This window comes from Dendrobates tinctorius, unplaced genomic scaffold (genome assembly GCF_039654945.1).
Source record: "Dendrobates tinctorius isolate UK_male_01 unplaced genomic scaffold, ASM3965494v1 ptg000249l, whole genome shotgun sequence".
NCBI classification, from domain to species: Eukaryota; Metazoa; Chordata; class Amphibia; order Anura; family Dendrobatidae; genus Dendrobates; species Dendrobates tinctorius.
Window position 1 is genome coordinate 2,059,010 of NW_027361916.1, and position 16,882 is coordinate 2,075,891.

Genomic DNA, 16,882 nt, shown 5'->3' on the forward strand with positions numbered 1-16,882 from the left:
ACCTGCGTTTTTGCTGCGGTTTGGCCTGCGGTTTCACACCTCTACTATGTTAAAGGTGTGAAACCGCAGCAGAATCCGCAGAAACAATTGACATGCTGCGGAAAAAAACCTGCAGCTTTTCCGCAGGTAAAAAACCGCAGCGTGAGCACTGCGGTTTTGAAAACCCATAGGCTAACATGGTAAAGTACCATGTCTGCGAAACTGCTGCAGTTCTGCAGGGCCAAAACCGCAGCAAAAACTGCAGCGTGTGCACATGGCCTAAGGCTGAGTGCAGTCGTACTTTTTTGCCCTGCGGATTTTTCCGTGCAGAATGGAAGAAAACCGCAGGTCAAATGACCTGCATTTTTCCTGCGGATTTCTTCCATTTTTCACGTGGTTTTCTTGCGGTTTTTGTGCGGTTTTCCATTGCGGTTTTCCCCCTGTGGATTTGGTGACAGGGGAGATGGAAAACCGCACAAAAGAAGTGACATGCTGCATTTTTTGTACCGCACAAAAACCGTGTGGAAAAAAACGCAGCGTCTGCACAGCGGGTTTTTTTTCCATTGATTTACATGCTACTGTAAATCACTTTGCGGATCTGCAGCGTTTCTGCGCGGTAAAATCCGCTGCGGATCCACTGCAAATCTGCATCGTGTGCACACAGCCTAAGGCCATGTGCACACGATGCATTTTTCCTGTGGATCCGCAGCGGATTTTACCGCGCAGAAACGCTGCAGATCCGCAAAGTGATTTACAGTAGCATGTAAATCAATGGAAAAAAAACCCGCTGTGCAGACGCTGCGTTTTTTTCCACACGGTTTTTGTGCGGTACAAAAAATGCAGCATGTCACTTCTTTTGTGCGGTTTTCCACCTGCTCCATTCTCCAAATCCATAGGGGGAAATCTGCAGGGGAAAACCACACAAAAACCGCAATAAAAAAGGAAGAAATCTGCAGGAAAAATGCCGGTCATTTGACCTACGGATTTCTTCAAATCTGTACGGAAAAATCCGCAGGAGGAAAATCACCGTGTGCAGTTAGCCTAAGGCTAAGTGCACACGTAGCAGAAATTTTCTGCTGAAAAACAAGACTACCTTCCCAGAAACCGTGCATTTTTTTCTGCGTGTTTTCCGCGCGTTTCATGGAAAAAGCAGGAAATGCGTAAAAAAACGCGAAATTTATGAGCATGCTGCGTTTTTTACCGCAATGTTTTTTTTGCAGTAAAAAACGCATCAATGTGCACAAAAAGTGCAAAATGCATAGAAATGAATGGGAAGCTTCTTCTTCGCGTTTTTCCCGCAGATTTTTTGGCAAATCCACGGGAAAAACCGCGAAAAAACCGCTGTGTGTGAACACAGCCTAACAGTCAGTATTCCTCTAGATTCTCGTCTCTCCGCCTGGTTACAGCTGTTCTTCCTTTCTCCCCTTTTCTTTCCTCGCCTTTCCCATTCCTTCTCTTCCCCTCCCGCCTCTTAAATGTTTTATATATAAGGTATTACATGTGTCCCGTAACCCCTTTCCCGGCCTATCCGGTGCAGACCAATCTTTTCCATTTTCTTTCTATCCCTTTCATTTTTCCCTTTTCCCCATTTTCCTTAACCCCTTCACGACTGTACTAGTACAGTGCAGGTAGCTTCTCTCCCTTTGATGTCGGCTCCGGCGGTGAGCCCGCATCTTTCCCAGCACACGTCAGTACAAGTGAGGTATTCTGCTACATACAGGAGATCTGATCATCGCCTGTATGTAGCAGAGCCGACCGAGTTATGGCAGCTTCTAGTCTGCCATGGAAACTATTGAAGCAGGCCAAAAGGGAAAAAAAGTTTTTAAAAATATTTAAAAAATATAAAAGTTCAAATCCCCCCCCCCCGCAACCTGTTGCAATTTGGTGCGCTCGGCGCAGCGTCAAAAGGACGCGTGCGGCGCCAAACGCATACCTGCGCACGACGTGCGTCCTCAGTGCTAAAGATAGGGGACGCATGCAGCGTCATGCTCCTGTAGGCGGAGCTACTAGCGGAGGCCGTGCGCAGGCCGACGCTGCGGCCTTAAACGCAAATGTGAAACCACCCTTACTGGGTATTTATAATCTGTCTCTCCCCTTTTTCTTTACCCCATTTATGTAAATAAATCCTTAATAAAAACTACTTTACCATAAAAGGCGCCCGCTGGGCGCCCAAGGCACGCGGCTGATCTGTGCCGATTTGGGGATTTTTTCTCTCTAATAAAATCGCAGGTAAAAAACTGCAGAAACTTTATTAAGTGCAGAATCAAAGCTTTTCTGTCCTCTAAAAAGCGCAATAAAAACGCGACTTCACCTCTGCACCAAGAACGCATCAAATAAGGGGGAGAAGATCGTTATTGGAGATGGTGCGGATCCTGCAGAAAACAAAAAACACCGTATTTCTGCAATGTGTGAACACGGCCTTACAGGCACAAATAAGCCGGATGTCGTATAGTGACGCTACATAAAGAGGAGAACGTTCTGGAGGCTCCGACTGTGAATGAAGGCACAAAAAATAATCCCCAGGTCCCACGCACGCTGGACCAGACAGCCATGAATCCACCTGCTCATCTCTAGTCCCAACTGTCCTGGATACAGCGGACAGTCCCGGATTTGGGTCTACGCCCTGCAGTCTCAGGCGTCTGCTGAATTTCCCTCACTACCAGCGTCCCTCTGACAACTCCTCCTGCCGGGGGAGAAAGCAGAGGTAAATGGCCGTGGATTAGGGTGAGGCCAAAATTTGCTGCTATGTGCGCCACATGCTCTGTGCCTCTATCTGTGCTTCAAAAGTTGTGAGGTGTGCACAGTTACTTGGTGTAACACTGGTGGATGTGGACCCACTGCACCATCGGCCAGGCTTACTCTAGAGAGGTGTAACTAGGTGTCCACCAGGACTTCCTTATGGCTACTGGTGGAGAGGATAAGCTGGACAGCTGGTAGACACCAGGAACTACTCCAGGGTAGTCCCCAAGACAACCTCAGCTGATTGGTGGGTCAGAGACATGTGTGAGGTACAACAGGCAAAGTGAACTGCCTAAGGCCTGTTTCACACTTCCGTTTTTTCAAATCCGTCAAAATCCGTTGTTTTCCGTAAAAAAACGGATCCGCCATTTTTTGCAGGATCCGTTTTTTTTGTCCCATAGACTTCCATTACGGTTACCGCGGATCCATCAAAAAAACGGATCCGTTTTTAAAAAAACGGATCCGTTTGCATCAGTTTCCGTCAAAAAAACGGAAACGGATCCGTTTGGCGGACACAAAAACGGAAGTGTGAAACAGGCCTAAGAACCAACATCCAGCAGAGAGCAGCTGGTGGAGCTGCCTAATATAGAACCTGCCGGCACGGGATAGGCTGGGGAACCTAATCTGTGAAGGACACAGCAGGGTTAAATTCCTGTAGAGACTGGCCAATCCCCCAAGGCTAAATGGAGGCAACATGCTGAGAAGCTGCAGTCACCATAGTGAGTAGGGAGGCGCTGAGAGGCCATGTGAGGGACCACCATAACACCTGGTTAGGAGCCCACTCAGATGTCCCTGAGCTGAACCCTGCGCTGCACCTCGGAACAAATGTAATATTATCTTCACAGCCAAGTGGTAAAGAAATCAGTGACACCTGTAAGATAAAAATGCCCATTACTCCCTTAGATGACTTCCCTGAGGGGTACAGTGTCTGAAATGGGGTCACTTTAGGGGGTCGTATGTTGTCCACAAACATCGGGGGCTTTACATTTGGCCCCACAAGAGAGAACTGCCAAATTAGTGCTCCAAAAGCAAAACAGTGACTCTCCCCATTGGAGCCCGGCCGTGTGCAGTCATTCCTGGCCTCAGGTTTATGGAGAAATTTCTGTGTAACCTGTGGCTCCATTTTGACTCTAGGAGGGAGAGAAAAAAGCACCACTGCATGATAGCGCACACTGACGCAGAGATCCTCTTTATCTCAACCATTACAACGCTTGGATTTGGGACATTTTTCATGTGGACTTCCTCTATTGAGAGTTCCCTGCCTCTTAGTGAAGGATACATTATCCCAGTATTTACCTTATATAATAGAGAACTGTAAGGCCGATGTTAGGATCTTTTGGTCTTTGAGTATTTTGTTCTGGCTCTTTTTTTATCCTTATACCAAGATGGACTCCGGTTTACCCGAGATTTTCCTGCCGGTGTTAGACAGGGGGACCTCTTTATGCCAATGATTAGAACCTTGGGTTTGGGTTACTTCCTATTGGGACTTATTCTATTCAAGAGTTCCCTCCATTCACATGGAATAACATATTGTCCTACTATCTAGCTTACACAATTGAGGATGAGAGTGGTGGATAGTTCCTACTGGCTCACGAGGACTCTGCTTCTGGTTATTCTTGGAACTGTTAGGTGTGCAGATAGGGGGAATCCCTCTTCTAGTTTTCCTAACCTTATCTTGGGTCTATTAGGAGGGATATATCACGATAGTACACACTTTTCAGTATGCAACAGTTTATATATGTTTTTTGTGGGCGATACGTGTGTCTTTCCTCTATTCGGATTTGATGGGGTATTCCCGGCTCACTTTTGGCCACACTGTCCCTCAAATATGGGGTATATGTATATACTCTTTCAATAATAAAACTGTAGCTATGACTGTATTGCTCAGTTATTATCCCCCCCTTATTGTTTCCATTGATGGCCTGGCTGTTCCTTGCATGGCAGCCCTTTCCCAGGGAGTGCTGTGCTATTCCTTGTTATTGGATTGTTGATATTGGATATATATAGGCCTTTTTTGATGCACTTTTTCATAGGATTTTACCTTGAGACATTCTAATGCGTATCTTTGCCATAAATCATTGATTTCGGATATATATAGGCCTCTTGATGCACTTTTTCACAGGATTGCACCTTGAAATACTCTAGTGCGTATGTTGGCCATAAATTATTGTTATAGACATCATTTCATTTTTCCATCAATTAGATCCTGGGTGTATTAGAGAGTTTTCTGTCCTGGATCATTCATTATTAAATGGTCATCATTATTATAATGGTATATATATATATATATATATATATGTTTTTGTATTTATGTGCTGTTGTCCTCCTTGTCTGTGTGTCTATGTATGTCCAGTCCGTTTATGTGTCTTTGTCTCCCGGGAGCTGTGCGCACTTTTTCATACATCAATATGAGCTCACTACAGGTTGGCTTAGCGCATGCGCGATTCTAATGCGGCTCAGGCATCTAGGCCTGCGTTCCACTAGACGCAAGCGCTGTATGAATGTCAGCGTGAGCCTCCTATAGGCCGGCATGGCGCATGCACGGTTGTAATGCGGCCTAAATGTTTGGGCCCTGCGCTCATGACCGGGACGCCGGTTTTTTTCACTCCCGGTTCATTCTAATGAGAGGATGTCCCCAGCACACCGGAACATCTTTATGGACACCTGCAAGGTATTTAAGCCCTATGGATCATCATCTCCATACTTCCCCTGACGAAGCCGTACAGGTTACGGCGATACGCGTGGGGTCATGGTCTAGGGCTTGGCATCCATGGATCTGCATTCTATTTGTGGCATATGATCTCTTCTGGTAATATTATTACTTTTTAGCTCCCCCTCCATGGCTCTTTTACTGGGCTACTTGCATATTCAAGGTCGGACTCTTGCCTCTTGGTGGCCTGGACTCATTGTAGTCCTGGCTAGATTGTATCAGGGGGCCCTATTGAGTTTAATGGTCTTTGAGGCAGTTTTGGTCATGATTCTATATTGGTTGACCACACTATGCTTAGGGTCTTGTAAGTCCTCCTGAGCCATAGTAGCAGGGAGAGTGTATTATATCACCTTAAATTGGACCTATTTATATATTGTGTATGTCTTTATGCTAACATGTTTTCTGTATTGTAGACATCATGGAAGCCATAGTCTTGTGATTTTACTTATGTTTTAATTTTACATAATTCCGTGTATCAATATAGATTATTTCATTATATTAGAATCTATCTCTGGGTCAGTGTGCGCTATCATGCAGTGGTGCTTCTCTCTCTCCCTCCTCTACTTGTTATTTCTACTGCTGCTGCACCTGGCCATATGAATGATTTTGTGATGGTATCAAATAGTTTACTGTGCCCAGAAATCTCCTTGTTTTCCATTTTCACTCTGTGAAATTTAAAAATTTGAGTCTAAAACATTACACCTCGTACACACAGGGCTCGGCTCCGTACACCTCGTACACACAGGGCTCCGCTCCGTACACCTCGTACACACACGGCTCCGCTCCGTACACCTCGTACACACGGGGCTCCGCTCCGTACACCTCGTACACACGCGGCTCCGCTCCGTACACCTCGTACACACAGGGCTCGGCTCCGTACACCTCGTACACACAGGGCTCCGCTCCGTACACCTCGTACACACAGGGCTCCGCTCCGTACACCTCGTACACACAGGGCTCCGCTCCGTACACCTCGTACACACAGGGCTCCGCTCCGTACACCTCGTACACACAGGGCTCCGCTCCGTACACCCCGTACACACAGGGCTCGGCTCCGTACACCCCGTACACACGCGGCTCGGCTCCGTACACCCCGTACACACGCGGCTCGGCTCCGTACACCCCGTACACACGCGGCTCGGCTCCGTACACCTCGTACACACGCGGCTCGGCTCCGTACACCTCGTACACACGCGGCTCGGCTCCGTACACCTCGTACACACGCGGCTCGGCTCCGTACACCTCGTACACACGCGGCTCGGCTCCGTACACCTCGTACACACGCGGCTCGGCTCCGTACACCTCGTACACACGCGGCTCGGCGCCGTACACCTCGTACACACGCGGCTCGGCTCCGTACACACGCGGCTCGGCTCCGTACACACGCGGCTCGGCTCCGTACACACGCGGCTCGGCTCCGTACACACGCGGCTCGGCTCCGTACACACGCGGCTCGGCTCCGTACACACGCGGCTCGGCTCCGTACACACGCGGCTCGGCTCCGTACACCTCGTACACACGCGGCTCGGCTCCGTACACCTCGTACACACGCGGCTCGGCTCCGTACACCTCGTACACACGCGGCTCGGCTCCGTACACCTCGTACACACGCGGCTCGGCTCCGTACACCTCGTACACACGCGGCTCGGCTCCGTACACCTCGTACACACGCGGCTCGGCTCCGTACACCTCGTACACACGCGGCTCGGCTCCGTACACCTCGTACACACGCGGCTCGGCTCCGTACACCTCGTACACACGCGGCTCGGCTCCGTACACCTCGTACACACGCGGCTCGGCTCCGTACACCCCGTACACACGCGGATCGGCTCCGTACACCTCGTACACACGCGGCTCGGCTCCGTACACCCCGTACACACACGCGGCTCGGCTCCGTACACCCCGTACACACACGCGGCTCGGCTCCGTACACCCCGTACACACGCGGCTCGGCTCCGTACACCTCGCACACACGCGGCTCGGCTCCGTACACCTCGCACACACGCGGCTCGGCTCCGTACACCTCGCACACACGCGGCTCCGCTCCGTACACCTCGCACACACGCGGCTCCGCTCCGTACACCTCGCACACACGCGGCTCCGCTCCGTACACCTCGCACACACGCGGCTCCGCTCCGTACACCTCGTACACACGCGGCTCCGCTCCGTACACCTCGTACACATGCGGCTCTGCTACATCCACCCTGTAAACCCCTCCTGACCCCACACAGAAACTTCCCCTCATCCAGCACCATGACAACCAGCACAGCAGAGTCCTGCACACACTGAGGCCCCTGATCGTGTGACCCCTGACTCCTCCCCTCCTGTGACCTCATCACAGGTCCTGTGCACAGAGCGGTCATATATGTGGCAGAGGCTCCTGGACCTTCTGCTTTCTGGGCCGGTTCCTCCTGTGAGTCCTATTAACCCTTTCGCTCCCTGTATTCTCCTTTCTGACAGGACAATATCTGAATTCGGACAATGTGACAGGAATTTCAGCAATGTGGAAGGAAGAAATGACAATTTTACTGTTTTCCTCACAGAAATGTGACTTTACCCCCAATGTATCATTGTCCTAAAGGTGACAGGAGCGCTGAGGCCGCACAGTGCACCGTGTCTCCTGAGGGCCGATACCCCACAGGCTCAGGAGGGAAGGGGCGCCATTGGGGCTGGGATAGACGGCGGACGCCGTGTGACGTGTGAAGAGCGCTGACACCAGATAAGCAGAGACCCCACAAGTGGCCCCATGTTACCCCCTCCACCTCTGGGGGGCTCATCTAGGGGGAAGGGAGGATTATTAACCCTCAGGGGTCACAGAATTGTGTAACATTGAGCGGAGGAATGAAATGTTCCCACTAAAATGTCGCTCCGTCCCCAAGTCTGTAATTATCACACGGGAGAAGAGGAGAAAACAGAAACCACTTGTTCCACAATTTCCCCTGAGTGCCGATACCCCATAAGGGGCCGGACACTCCTCAGGAGGGAAGGAGCGCCGTCTGACAGGGCCGAGTCTGCTCTTATGGTGTTAGGGGGTCACATTATCAGAGCCCCCAATAAGAGGCGCCATGTTACACCCGCCACCTCTCAATTACTCATCTTTCTCCCAGAATTTTATACCATTGGGCGATGAGAAAAAAATAATTACATTTTACCACAAAAAAACAGTTTTCTCCCCAGAGCAGCCATAGAAGCTGTCAGTGCTGAGAGAGACTGGATTGTTACAGCTGCCTGAAGAAGGAGCCGCTGTGCTCTGCAAGCTGCAAACATACTATTATCTGGTTATAAAGGCGTCACTCCGAGAATAGTTATAGCATCATTGGGCAGAAAAGTCTTCACATCCATCTTGTAATATAGGAAAGTCTAAGGCCAGAAATAATCCCCATAAATCACTGTACATGGAGACTTTGGGGTCAGATCATTTCTGTCCATTGTGATTGTGGAAACAAAAAATCTTTTCTAAAAGCCTCAAACTTCTGTGTGTGACTCAGAGCTGAGATCTAACGTGAGAGAAGATTCCAGTGCGGGGAAGACGGGAAACCTTCATATAGACGGCCGGTGGGGATGGAGGCAGTGACCGACTCTGGCCACATCTGTCTCTAGAGCCGCAGTAGAAGATGAAGATGTCGTCCTCATCATGAAGGAGTTATTTCTCATGTCGCGTGTAATGAATCTCTCCTGCAGTATTGCTAATGCCGATTCCAGTGTCGGTAATGAGACGAGAATTAGCGTTATGGAAGATGAGTCTATGAGGAACGTGTTCAGCTGCCGACTCCGAGGAGGAAACTGCTTGTTGTCTGTGGCCTAAATATATAGGTTTTATTAGTAGATGTCAGGGGAGAAAACTAAACCCTGTAAGATAATAAATCTCCTCATATGTTTCCCTTATTATCTCCAGTAATTGTATTATTACACAGGATTCTTATGATGTTACATCGGATCATCTTCTCATTCAGGTCTCTACAATATCGGATCCTCTCAGTGAAGATCTTCTACAGAAGAGAATTTTCCTGATTTCCCCATCAAGGATGGATATGGACAGAGACAAGATGGCGGAGAGGATGTTACACCTCACCCTAGAGATCCTCTTCCGTCTCACTGGAGAGGTGAGAGATTCTGATGACGTCACATTACATCATTCTTATCTATGGGAATAACAGATGGACAGAACTGGAGAGGTGAGGACTCTGGAAATGTCTGTAGTGAGATTTATTAATGTGTCTCTCCATAACCAGGATTACACAGTGGTGAGGAAGACCTCTAGTGATCGCTGTCAGGACCCTGTGTCTGAGGGATGTGGAAGACCCCTGAGCCCAATCACGGGGCCTCCACCTCACCCCCTGATCCATGAGGACATCAATGACCAGAAGATCCTAGACCTCATCTACAAGATGATTGAGCTGCTGACTGGAGAGGTGACACTGCTGGGAATGCTGGGACATTATACAGTAACACTATGAAGGGATCGGGGGATGACGGTATCATTGTATGTGTCAGATTCCTATAAGGTGTCAGGATGTCGCTGTCTATTTCTCCATGGAGGAGTGGGAGTATTTAGAAGGACACAGAGATCTGTACAAGGACATCATAATGGAGGTTCCCCAGCCCCTCACATCTCCAGGTAATAGACAGGACTAAATACACACGGCCTATAATTATCTGTATGTAGAGAATGAATTCAGTCCCTGTATGTGTTTCCTCCAGATCTATCCAGTAAGAGGACAACACCAGAGAGATGTCGCCGTCCTCTTCTTCCACAGGACTGTAACCAAGAAGATCCCAGTGTTCCTCAGGATCATCAGGTAGATGGAGAGAAGGTGTCAGGAGATCTCCCCTATGATGTGTAGAGTGCTGTGACGGTCTTGTGCTCAGTCTTGTTTTATGTCACCATCCTGTTAGCTCTTCTCTAATCTTGCTCTCGCTTGTCAATGTTTTTTTTTAAATGTTGTGCCCAGAACTGGACACAGTGTTCCAGAAGAGATCTGACCAAGAAGGAGTAGAGGAGAATAATTATTTGACGTGATGTAGACTCTATACTTCTCTTAATACATCACAGACCTTGTGTTGGCAGCGGATTACTCACAATTCTCCCCAAGCGTGTGACAACAGAACTTGTTTTTTTAGGAACAATATATGATAAGCTTAATAGATCAGGAATAAATCATTTGAGTGTCTCTCTCTGTGCAGCATCTACAGCAGGCTGCTTCTCTCTTACACAGACACAGCAGGAAAACAGGAAATACAGTCACATGCTCTCCCTGTGTGAGCCTCTGGGAGTTTTTTTTTTGAACTTTATAAACAGCATACAAATTTAGCAACTAAACACTCATTGACAGGAATGGAGTTGTTGCACTAAACCTATTCCAACAACTTGTATAATGAGAACGATGGATATGGCAGGATTAGAGCTGATCATTGATGGGACTTCTCCATCAGTCTGTGACTTTTACAATATTTGTTTCAGGGTGAAGATCTGACCCATATTATTACTACAGAGACATATATGAGAGATGATGAGCGGTGTAAAGAGGAGATTCCCACATATGACTACCCAGGTGAGTAGTAACCACTGAATGCAGAGAAGTCACAGATTCCTCTCAGTCACCGGCTGTGGCTGCTTTATCGGTGGTGTAGTCCGGCCGTATTACCATGATCACCATTTTGCCTCTAGACCACAACATTCTCCTCCACCCAAAACTGTTCAAATGACTTTGGGCATTGAAAGCCCTTTTCTATAGAACTTACGACCTGGAGGATCCACCTACCCCCCTGGGATTAGAAGATGTTGACGGTTCCCTGCCCACATCTGTAAACTATAAAGCCAAATGACAGCGTACGTAGAATGTGCTGACAAGTTATAAAATCACTTAAAGAAAAATATTATGCTGGGCCTGTAAGAGAAAGTGGAGGGTAATGATGCTGTTGGCTTCCTAGATCCCTGAGATCTAATTTCAGGGCTGAAATATCATCTCCCGATATCTTGATACCGAGATCTCCATCTGCGCTTGTGCCGCCCCCCCAGCAGCCATGTTCACAGAGTCCACCACACAGGAGGAAACCATGGACATGCGGGGGGTTCTGGCCTTTCACGAAATGTCGGCAGAGTCCCCCCGCAGCAGCGGACTCCCCGGGCAGCAGCACCAGGCACCCCAGCAGCACCAAACAATCGCAGCGGTGCACTGCACATCGGACCCACCCTCATCCCACCCTGCCGCTTGCAGCATCACCCCACCTTTGCCTCCTCCAGCAGCGACTCTGGGACCCCGCTTCACCACAGCAATAAGACGCATGGATTATAAGAAACACCACCATTTTATTAAAAAAAAAAATTCCTATTTTTCTCCTCAAAATTTGGGGAGCGTCTTATAATCCAAAAAATACGGTAACATGTTTTTTTATTGTAGTTCTTTTTGTACAGGTTCATTTTGTATGGTAGTCTGATGATGGTGGGATCGGCCTGCCTCACTTATCTGTCTGCAACTACCTGGTAGCCTTTAAAATAAGGTCTCCATTACCTCTGCCAAATGCCTGAGATCTAAATATAAGACACCTCAGCTCTGCACTATTATAAAAAGTTCTCTATGAATATTTAATATTTCTTCTTGAAACTCATCTGACAGAAAATATTGGCCCTTACGATAGTTTAGATTGCCAAGAGCCACCGAGCCCCATACTCTAATTACCCAGAGAGTTTTCACCAGGATAATAGGAAACAAATGGACCTTACAAATTATTCTCCAATGTCTCCTGAATCCAACAATCCCCTATATATGGTTGTACACTACTTTCTGGGCTCATGGTAGGGGTAAGAAAGGAAGGAGCGCCATTTAGCTTTTCGCACACAGATCTTGATGGAATAGTTTACACACACGATGTATTGGGAGCACTGTTAGTGATCACCTGGCAGATCCAAAGATGGCCACTGTGAGAAGGCTTGGCTCTATCTACTCTATTTTCCAGATCCCAGTGATTGCCTTGCTCATCATCCCTTAACCCCTCTTCATGGATCTGGAATTACACAGAGACCCCTAGGCTGGGGCCACGGTGTTACCTGCTATTCTGTGGAGTGAGATGGCAAGAAGAATAGTCAGGTAGTTGGTCATAACCAGGAGGGCAGAGAAAGTACAAAATCAGAAGACACAAGTGTAGTCAGTAAGCGGGCTGGGATTACACCAGGAAACAAATACACCAGCTGAGCACAGAGGACTGAACCAGAGGAGAACAAGGCTGTATCTGGCAGATTCCGGGAATAGGCTTCAAGCTTTAGTAGGGTTTGGTGCTTTCTAATTGGCTTAAGCAGGTAGTAGATTGCTACCAGATTGCTGGACAGCACACAAACCTATACTGCCAGGCTGGATGAAACTACTGGTCTCAGGCACCCTAATCATAGCGGCTGGACAGAGCCAGCACCACCCAGAACTTCTGGTTTCGACGTCTCTTCTATTACCAGCAACTCCTGCACAATAAATAAGGCTCTGCTTGGTGATGGAACCAAACATCACAGGAGCAGATTCCAGTGGAGAGGGGACACACCATCTGCAGATGCCCTAATATAACACAATTACAGGAAACTAAAGCAGTAGAAATCCCCATAAAGTGGCTCCATTATGGAAATTATAACCCTCAGTGAATTATTCTATGGGAGTAGTGACACTTTACGGAAATTAGCTCGCACTGGATGTTGCAACATGAAAATTGCACATTTGCCATTTTATTACCCAACACATAATGCCCAGATTGTGCTCCAGGAAACACACACCGTAAATTAAGTGGGTTCTTCTCACTATAGTAATGCCAAATATATGGATGCTAAATATGGTTTGGGCGCACTACAAGGCTCAGAAGAGAGTGGATATTTGACTTTGGGAGAGCGGATATTGCTGGATTGGTTTATGGAAGCCATGTTGCTTTTCAAGAGCTTTTGAGCCACAAATATTGTGGAAACCTTTTGGTTTTCCTCTGACAGATGATGGACCTTAGTGGTGTCTTGTGTTTCCGTGAGATGAGTAGAAGTTTTATTGGTATAATTTTCACCTATATAACATTGTTGGCTTTTTATTCCATGTTTGGGAAGCAGAATGAACAAACCATTGAACACCATGATGCACTGGTTCATGCTATGAGGTTTTCGATTAGACTGTGAACTGTCGTTGTCTTGGAGAATAATTCAATATTTTTAAAAATCTTGTATTTTTTATGGACAGCTTAAGTAGAAATGTCCAAAAGTATAAAATTTGAAGATATTTTATTCAAAATTATTAATTGGTTTTATTTTTAGCAGATGACTGCACCAGGAGATCAGAGGGAACGCTGACATCTTCAATTTTTAAATCTAATGATCTTGAGATCTCACAGAATCCAATTGAAGTGAATGACATTACTCCAGCTATACCATCATCCCTTCACAGCAAAGATCTGTCATCTGATCCTATGAAACAGGTCCCATCTTTTGGCTCATTACCAACTACTAAGGAAAATCAAAGTCACAATATAAGCAGTAAAAAACTAATTGATTCTAAAGGAAAGGAGCCATTTTCATATTCAGAATATGGAAATAGTTTTCTTGAAAAGACTTTTCTTAAACATGAAAAAATTCACATAACAGAGAATAGATTTTCCTGTTCAGATTGTGGGAAATGTTTTACTCAGAATTCAGATCTTGTTACACATGGGAGAATTCACACAGGGGAGAAGCCATATTCATGTTCAGAATGTGGGAAATGTTTTAGCCAGAAATCAGATTTGGTTAGGCACCACAGAACTCACACAGGGGAGAAGCCTTTTTCCTGTTCAAAATGTGGGAAATGTTTTACGCAGAATTCAGATCTTGTTACACATGAGAGAATTCATACAGGAATGAAGCCATATTCATGTTCAGAATGTGGGAAATGTTTTAGGCAGAAATCAGATTTGGTTAGGCACCACAGAACTCACACAGGGGAGAAGCCTTTTTCCTGTTCAGAATGTGGGAAATGTTTTAGCAATAAATCAGATTGTGTTAATCACCAGAGAACTCACACAGGGGAGAAGCCATTTTCCTGTTCAGAATGTGGGAAATGTTTTAGCAATAAATCAGATTGTGTTAATCACCAGAGAACTCACACGGGGGAGAAGCCTTTCTCCTGTTCAGAATGTGGGAAATGTTTTCGCAATAAATCAGATTGTGTTAAGCACCAAAGAACTCACACAGGGGAGAAACGTTTTTCATGTTCAGAATGTGGGAAATGTTTTAACCAGAATTGTCATCTTGTTAATCACCAGAGAACTCACACAGGGGAGAAGCCTTTTCCCTGTTCAGAATGTGGGAAATGTTTTAACCAGAAATCAGATTTGGTTAATCACCATAGAACTCATACAGAGGAGAAGCCTTTTTGCTGTTCAGAATGTGGGAAATGTTTTAACTGGAAATCAGGTTTGGTTTATCACCATAGAACTCACACAGGGGAGAAGCCTTTTTCCTGCTCAGAATGTGGGAAATGTTTTAACTGTAAATCATATTTGTTTAAGCACCAAAGAACTCACACAGGGGAGAAGCCTTTTTCCTGTTCAGAATGTGGGAAATGTTTTGTGAAGAAATCATCTCTTAGTCACCAAAAAACTCACACAGGGGAGAATCCTGTATCATATTCTTAATGTGGGAAATGTTTTCTACCGAAATCAACTCTTAATAAATATCAGGGAAGTCATACGGGGAGAAGCTTTTTTCATGTTAAAAATGTTGGAAATATTTTAACTCAAAATTGTATCTTCTTAAAGGTGTTGACCACTACTAGGACAACCCCTTGTCATTCCTCATGTTTGGCCATGTTACAATAAAAACACTCATTGTACGAGAATGATCAGTACTAAATATATTGGACAGCCATGTCAGACTGAGCTGCCATCTTGGAAAAACTTTCGCTAACTAACTTTGCAGCTAATGAGATGACCTTATGGGAGCTCTAGCCAGAATGGAGACATAAAATGACATCAGAGCCATTAGCAGGTATGGTTGGCATACACAAGGGTTAATAGGGGTAGCTGCAGGGCATTGTGAGAGTAAATAATGGTGTCATATGGTAGTAAGTAGTGTCTGTGATGAGGACAATACAGTAGTCAATATGTGAAGAGTTATGTGAGTAATGACATTAGATAAAAGGGACATGGGGATTTATGGACTGTAATGGAGTTAGGTGAAATACTCCTAAATATTGTCATTTTGTATTATCACTTTCTTTAGTATTCTAGAATACATGTCTTCCCTGCATTATGAGGTTATCATGTATACACCTTTTACCACTATATGTAGCTCGTTTGTCTAAACATATATATATAAAAAGCCCAAACGAGGTCCGCCATATATTCAGAAGTAGAAATCAACAACATGGCCTACAAACGTTACTCCCATAAACAACATTTCAGTATGAAATATATCTGTATTACAGCAAAACACATAAAAAAATGTAAAAAGAAGAGATTATGCAGAGAAAAATCATCAGGTATGTATATAAAACGTATCTAAATCTGTCCCAAAATATAGTTTAGAAAAATCCTTTACATATATATAATTGTAAATGGAAAGCCCATATGGAAGAAGTATAACAATTACAGTGCCTCGCGAAAGTATTCGGCCCCCTGGAACTTTTCAACCTTTTCCCACATATCATGCATCAAACATAAAGATACCCAATGTAAATTTTTGGTGAAGAATCAACAACAAGTGGGACATAGTTGTGAAGTTGACCGAAATTTATTTGGCCCATTTACTTTCAGTGCAGCAAACTCACTTCAGAAGTTCATTGTGCATCTCAGAATGATCCAAAATTGTCCTAAATGACTAATGATGATAAATATAATCCACCTGTGTGTAATCAATTCTCTGCATAAATGCACCAGCTCTGTGATAGTCTCAGGGTTCTGTTTGAAGCACAGAGAGCATCATGAAGACCATGGAACACAACAGGCAGGTCCGTGATACAGTTGTGGAGAAGATTAAAGCTGGATTTGGATACAAAATGATTTCCAAAACTGTAAACATCCCAAGGAGCACTGTGTAAGCGATCATATTGAAATGGAAGGTGTATCATACCACTGCAAATCTACCAAGACCCGGCGGTCCCTCTAAACTTTCATCTCAAACAAAGAGAAGACTGATCTCAGATGCAGCCAAGAGGCCCTTGATCACTCTGGATGAACTGCAGAGATCTACAGCTGAGGTGGGGACAGTCTGTTCATAGGACAACAATCAGTCGTACACTGCACAAATCTGGCCTTTATGGAAGAGTGGCAAGAAGAAATCCATTTCTCAAAGATATCCATAAAAAGTGTCATTTAAAGTTTGCAACAAGCCACCTGGGAGACACACCAAACATGTGGAAGAAGGTGCTCTGGTCAGATGAAACCAAAATCGAACTTTTTGGCAACAATGCCAAATGATATGTTTGGCATAAAGGCAACACAGCTCATCACCCTGAACAC

The 16,882-nt window shown here is 45.9% G+C and overlaps 1 protein-coding gene across 1 annotated transcript in view; it reads left to right on the forward strand.

Moving 5' to 3' along the window:
• LOC141063319 (uncharacterized) overlaps positions 1-15,261 on the forward strand; it is a 31,510-nt gene extending 16,249 nt beyond the window's left edge. The window contains exons 2-7 of the mRNA XM_073557370.1: positions 9,385-9,531; positions 9,661-9,840; positions 9,923-10,046; positions 10,130-10,227; positions 10,890-10,980; positions 13,704-15,261. Coding sequence (XP_073413471.1) covers positions 9,385-9,531; positions 9,661-9,840; positions 9,923-10,046; positions 10,130-10,227; positions 10,890-10,980; positions 13,704-15,058 — 1,995 coding nt within the window. The 3' untranslated portion in view covers positions 15,059-15,261. The remainder of the gene's footprint in view (positions 1-9,384; positions 9,532-9,660; positions 9,841-9,922; positions 10,047-10,129; positions 10,228-10,889; positions 10,981-13,703) is intronic.
• The last annotated feature ends 1,621 nt before the right edge of the window (positions 15,262-16,882 follow it).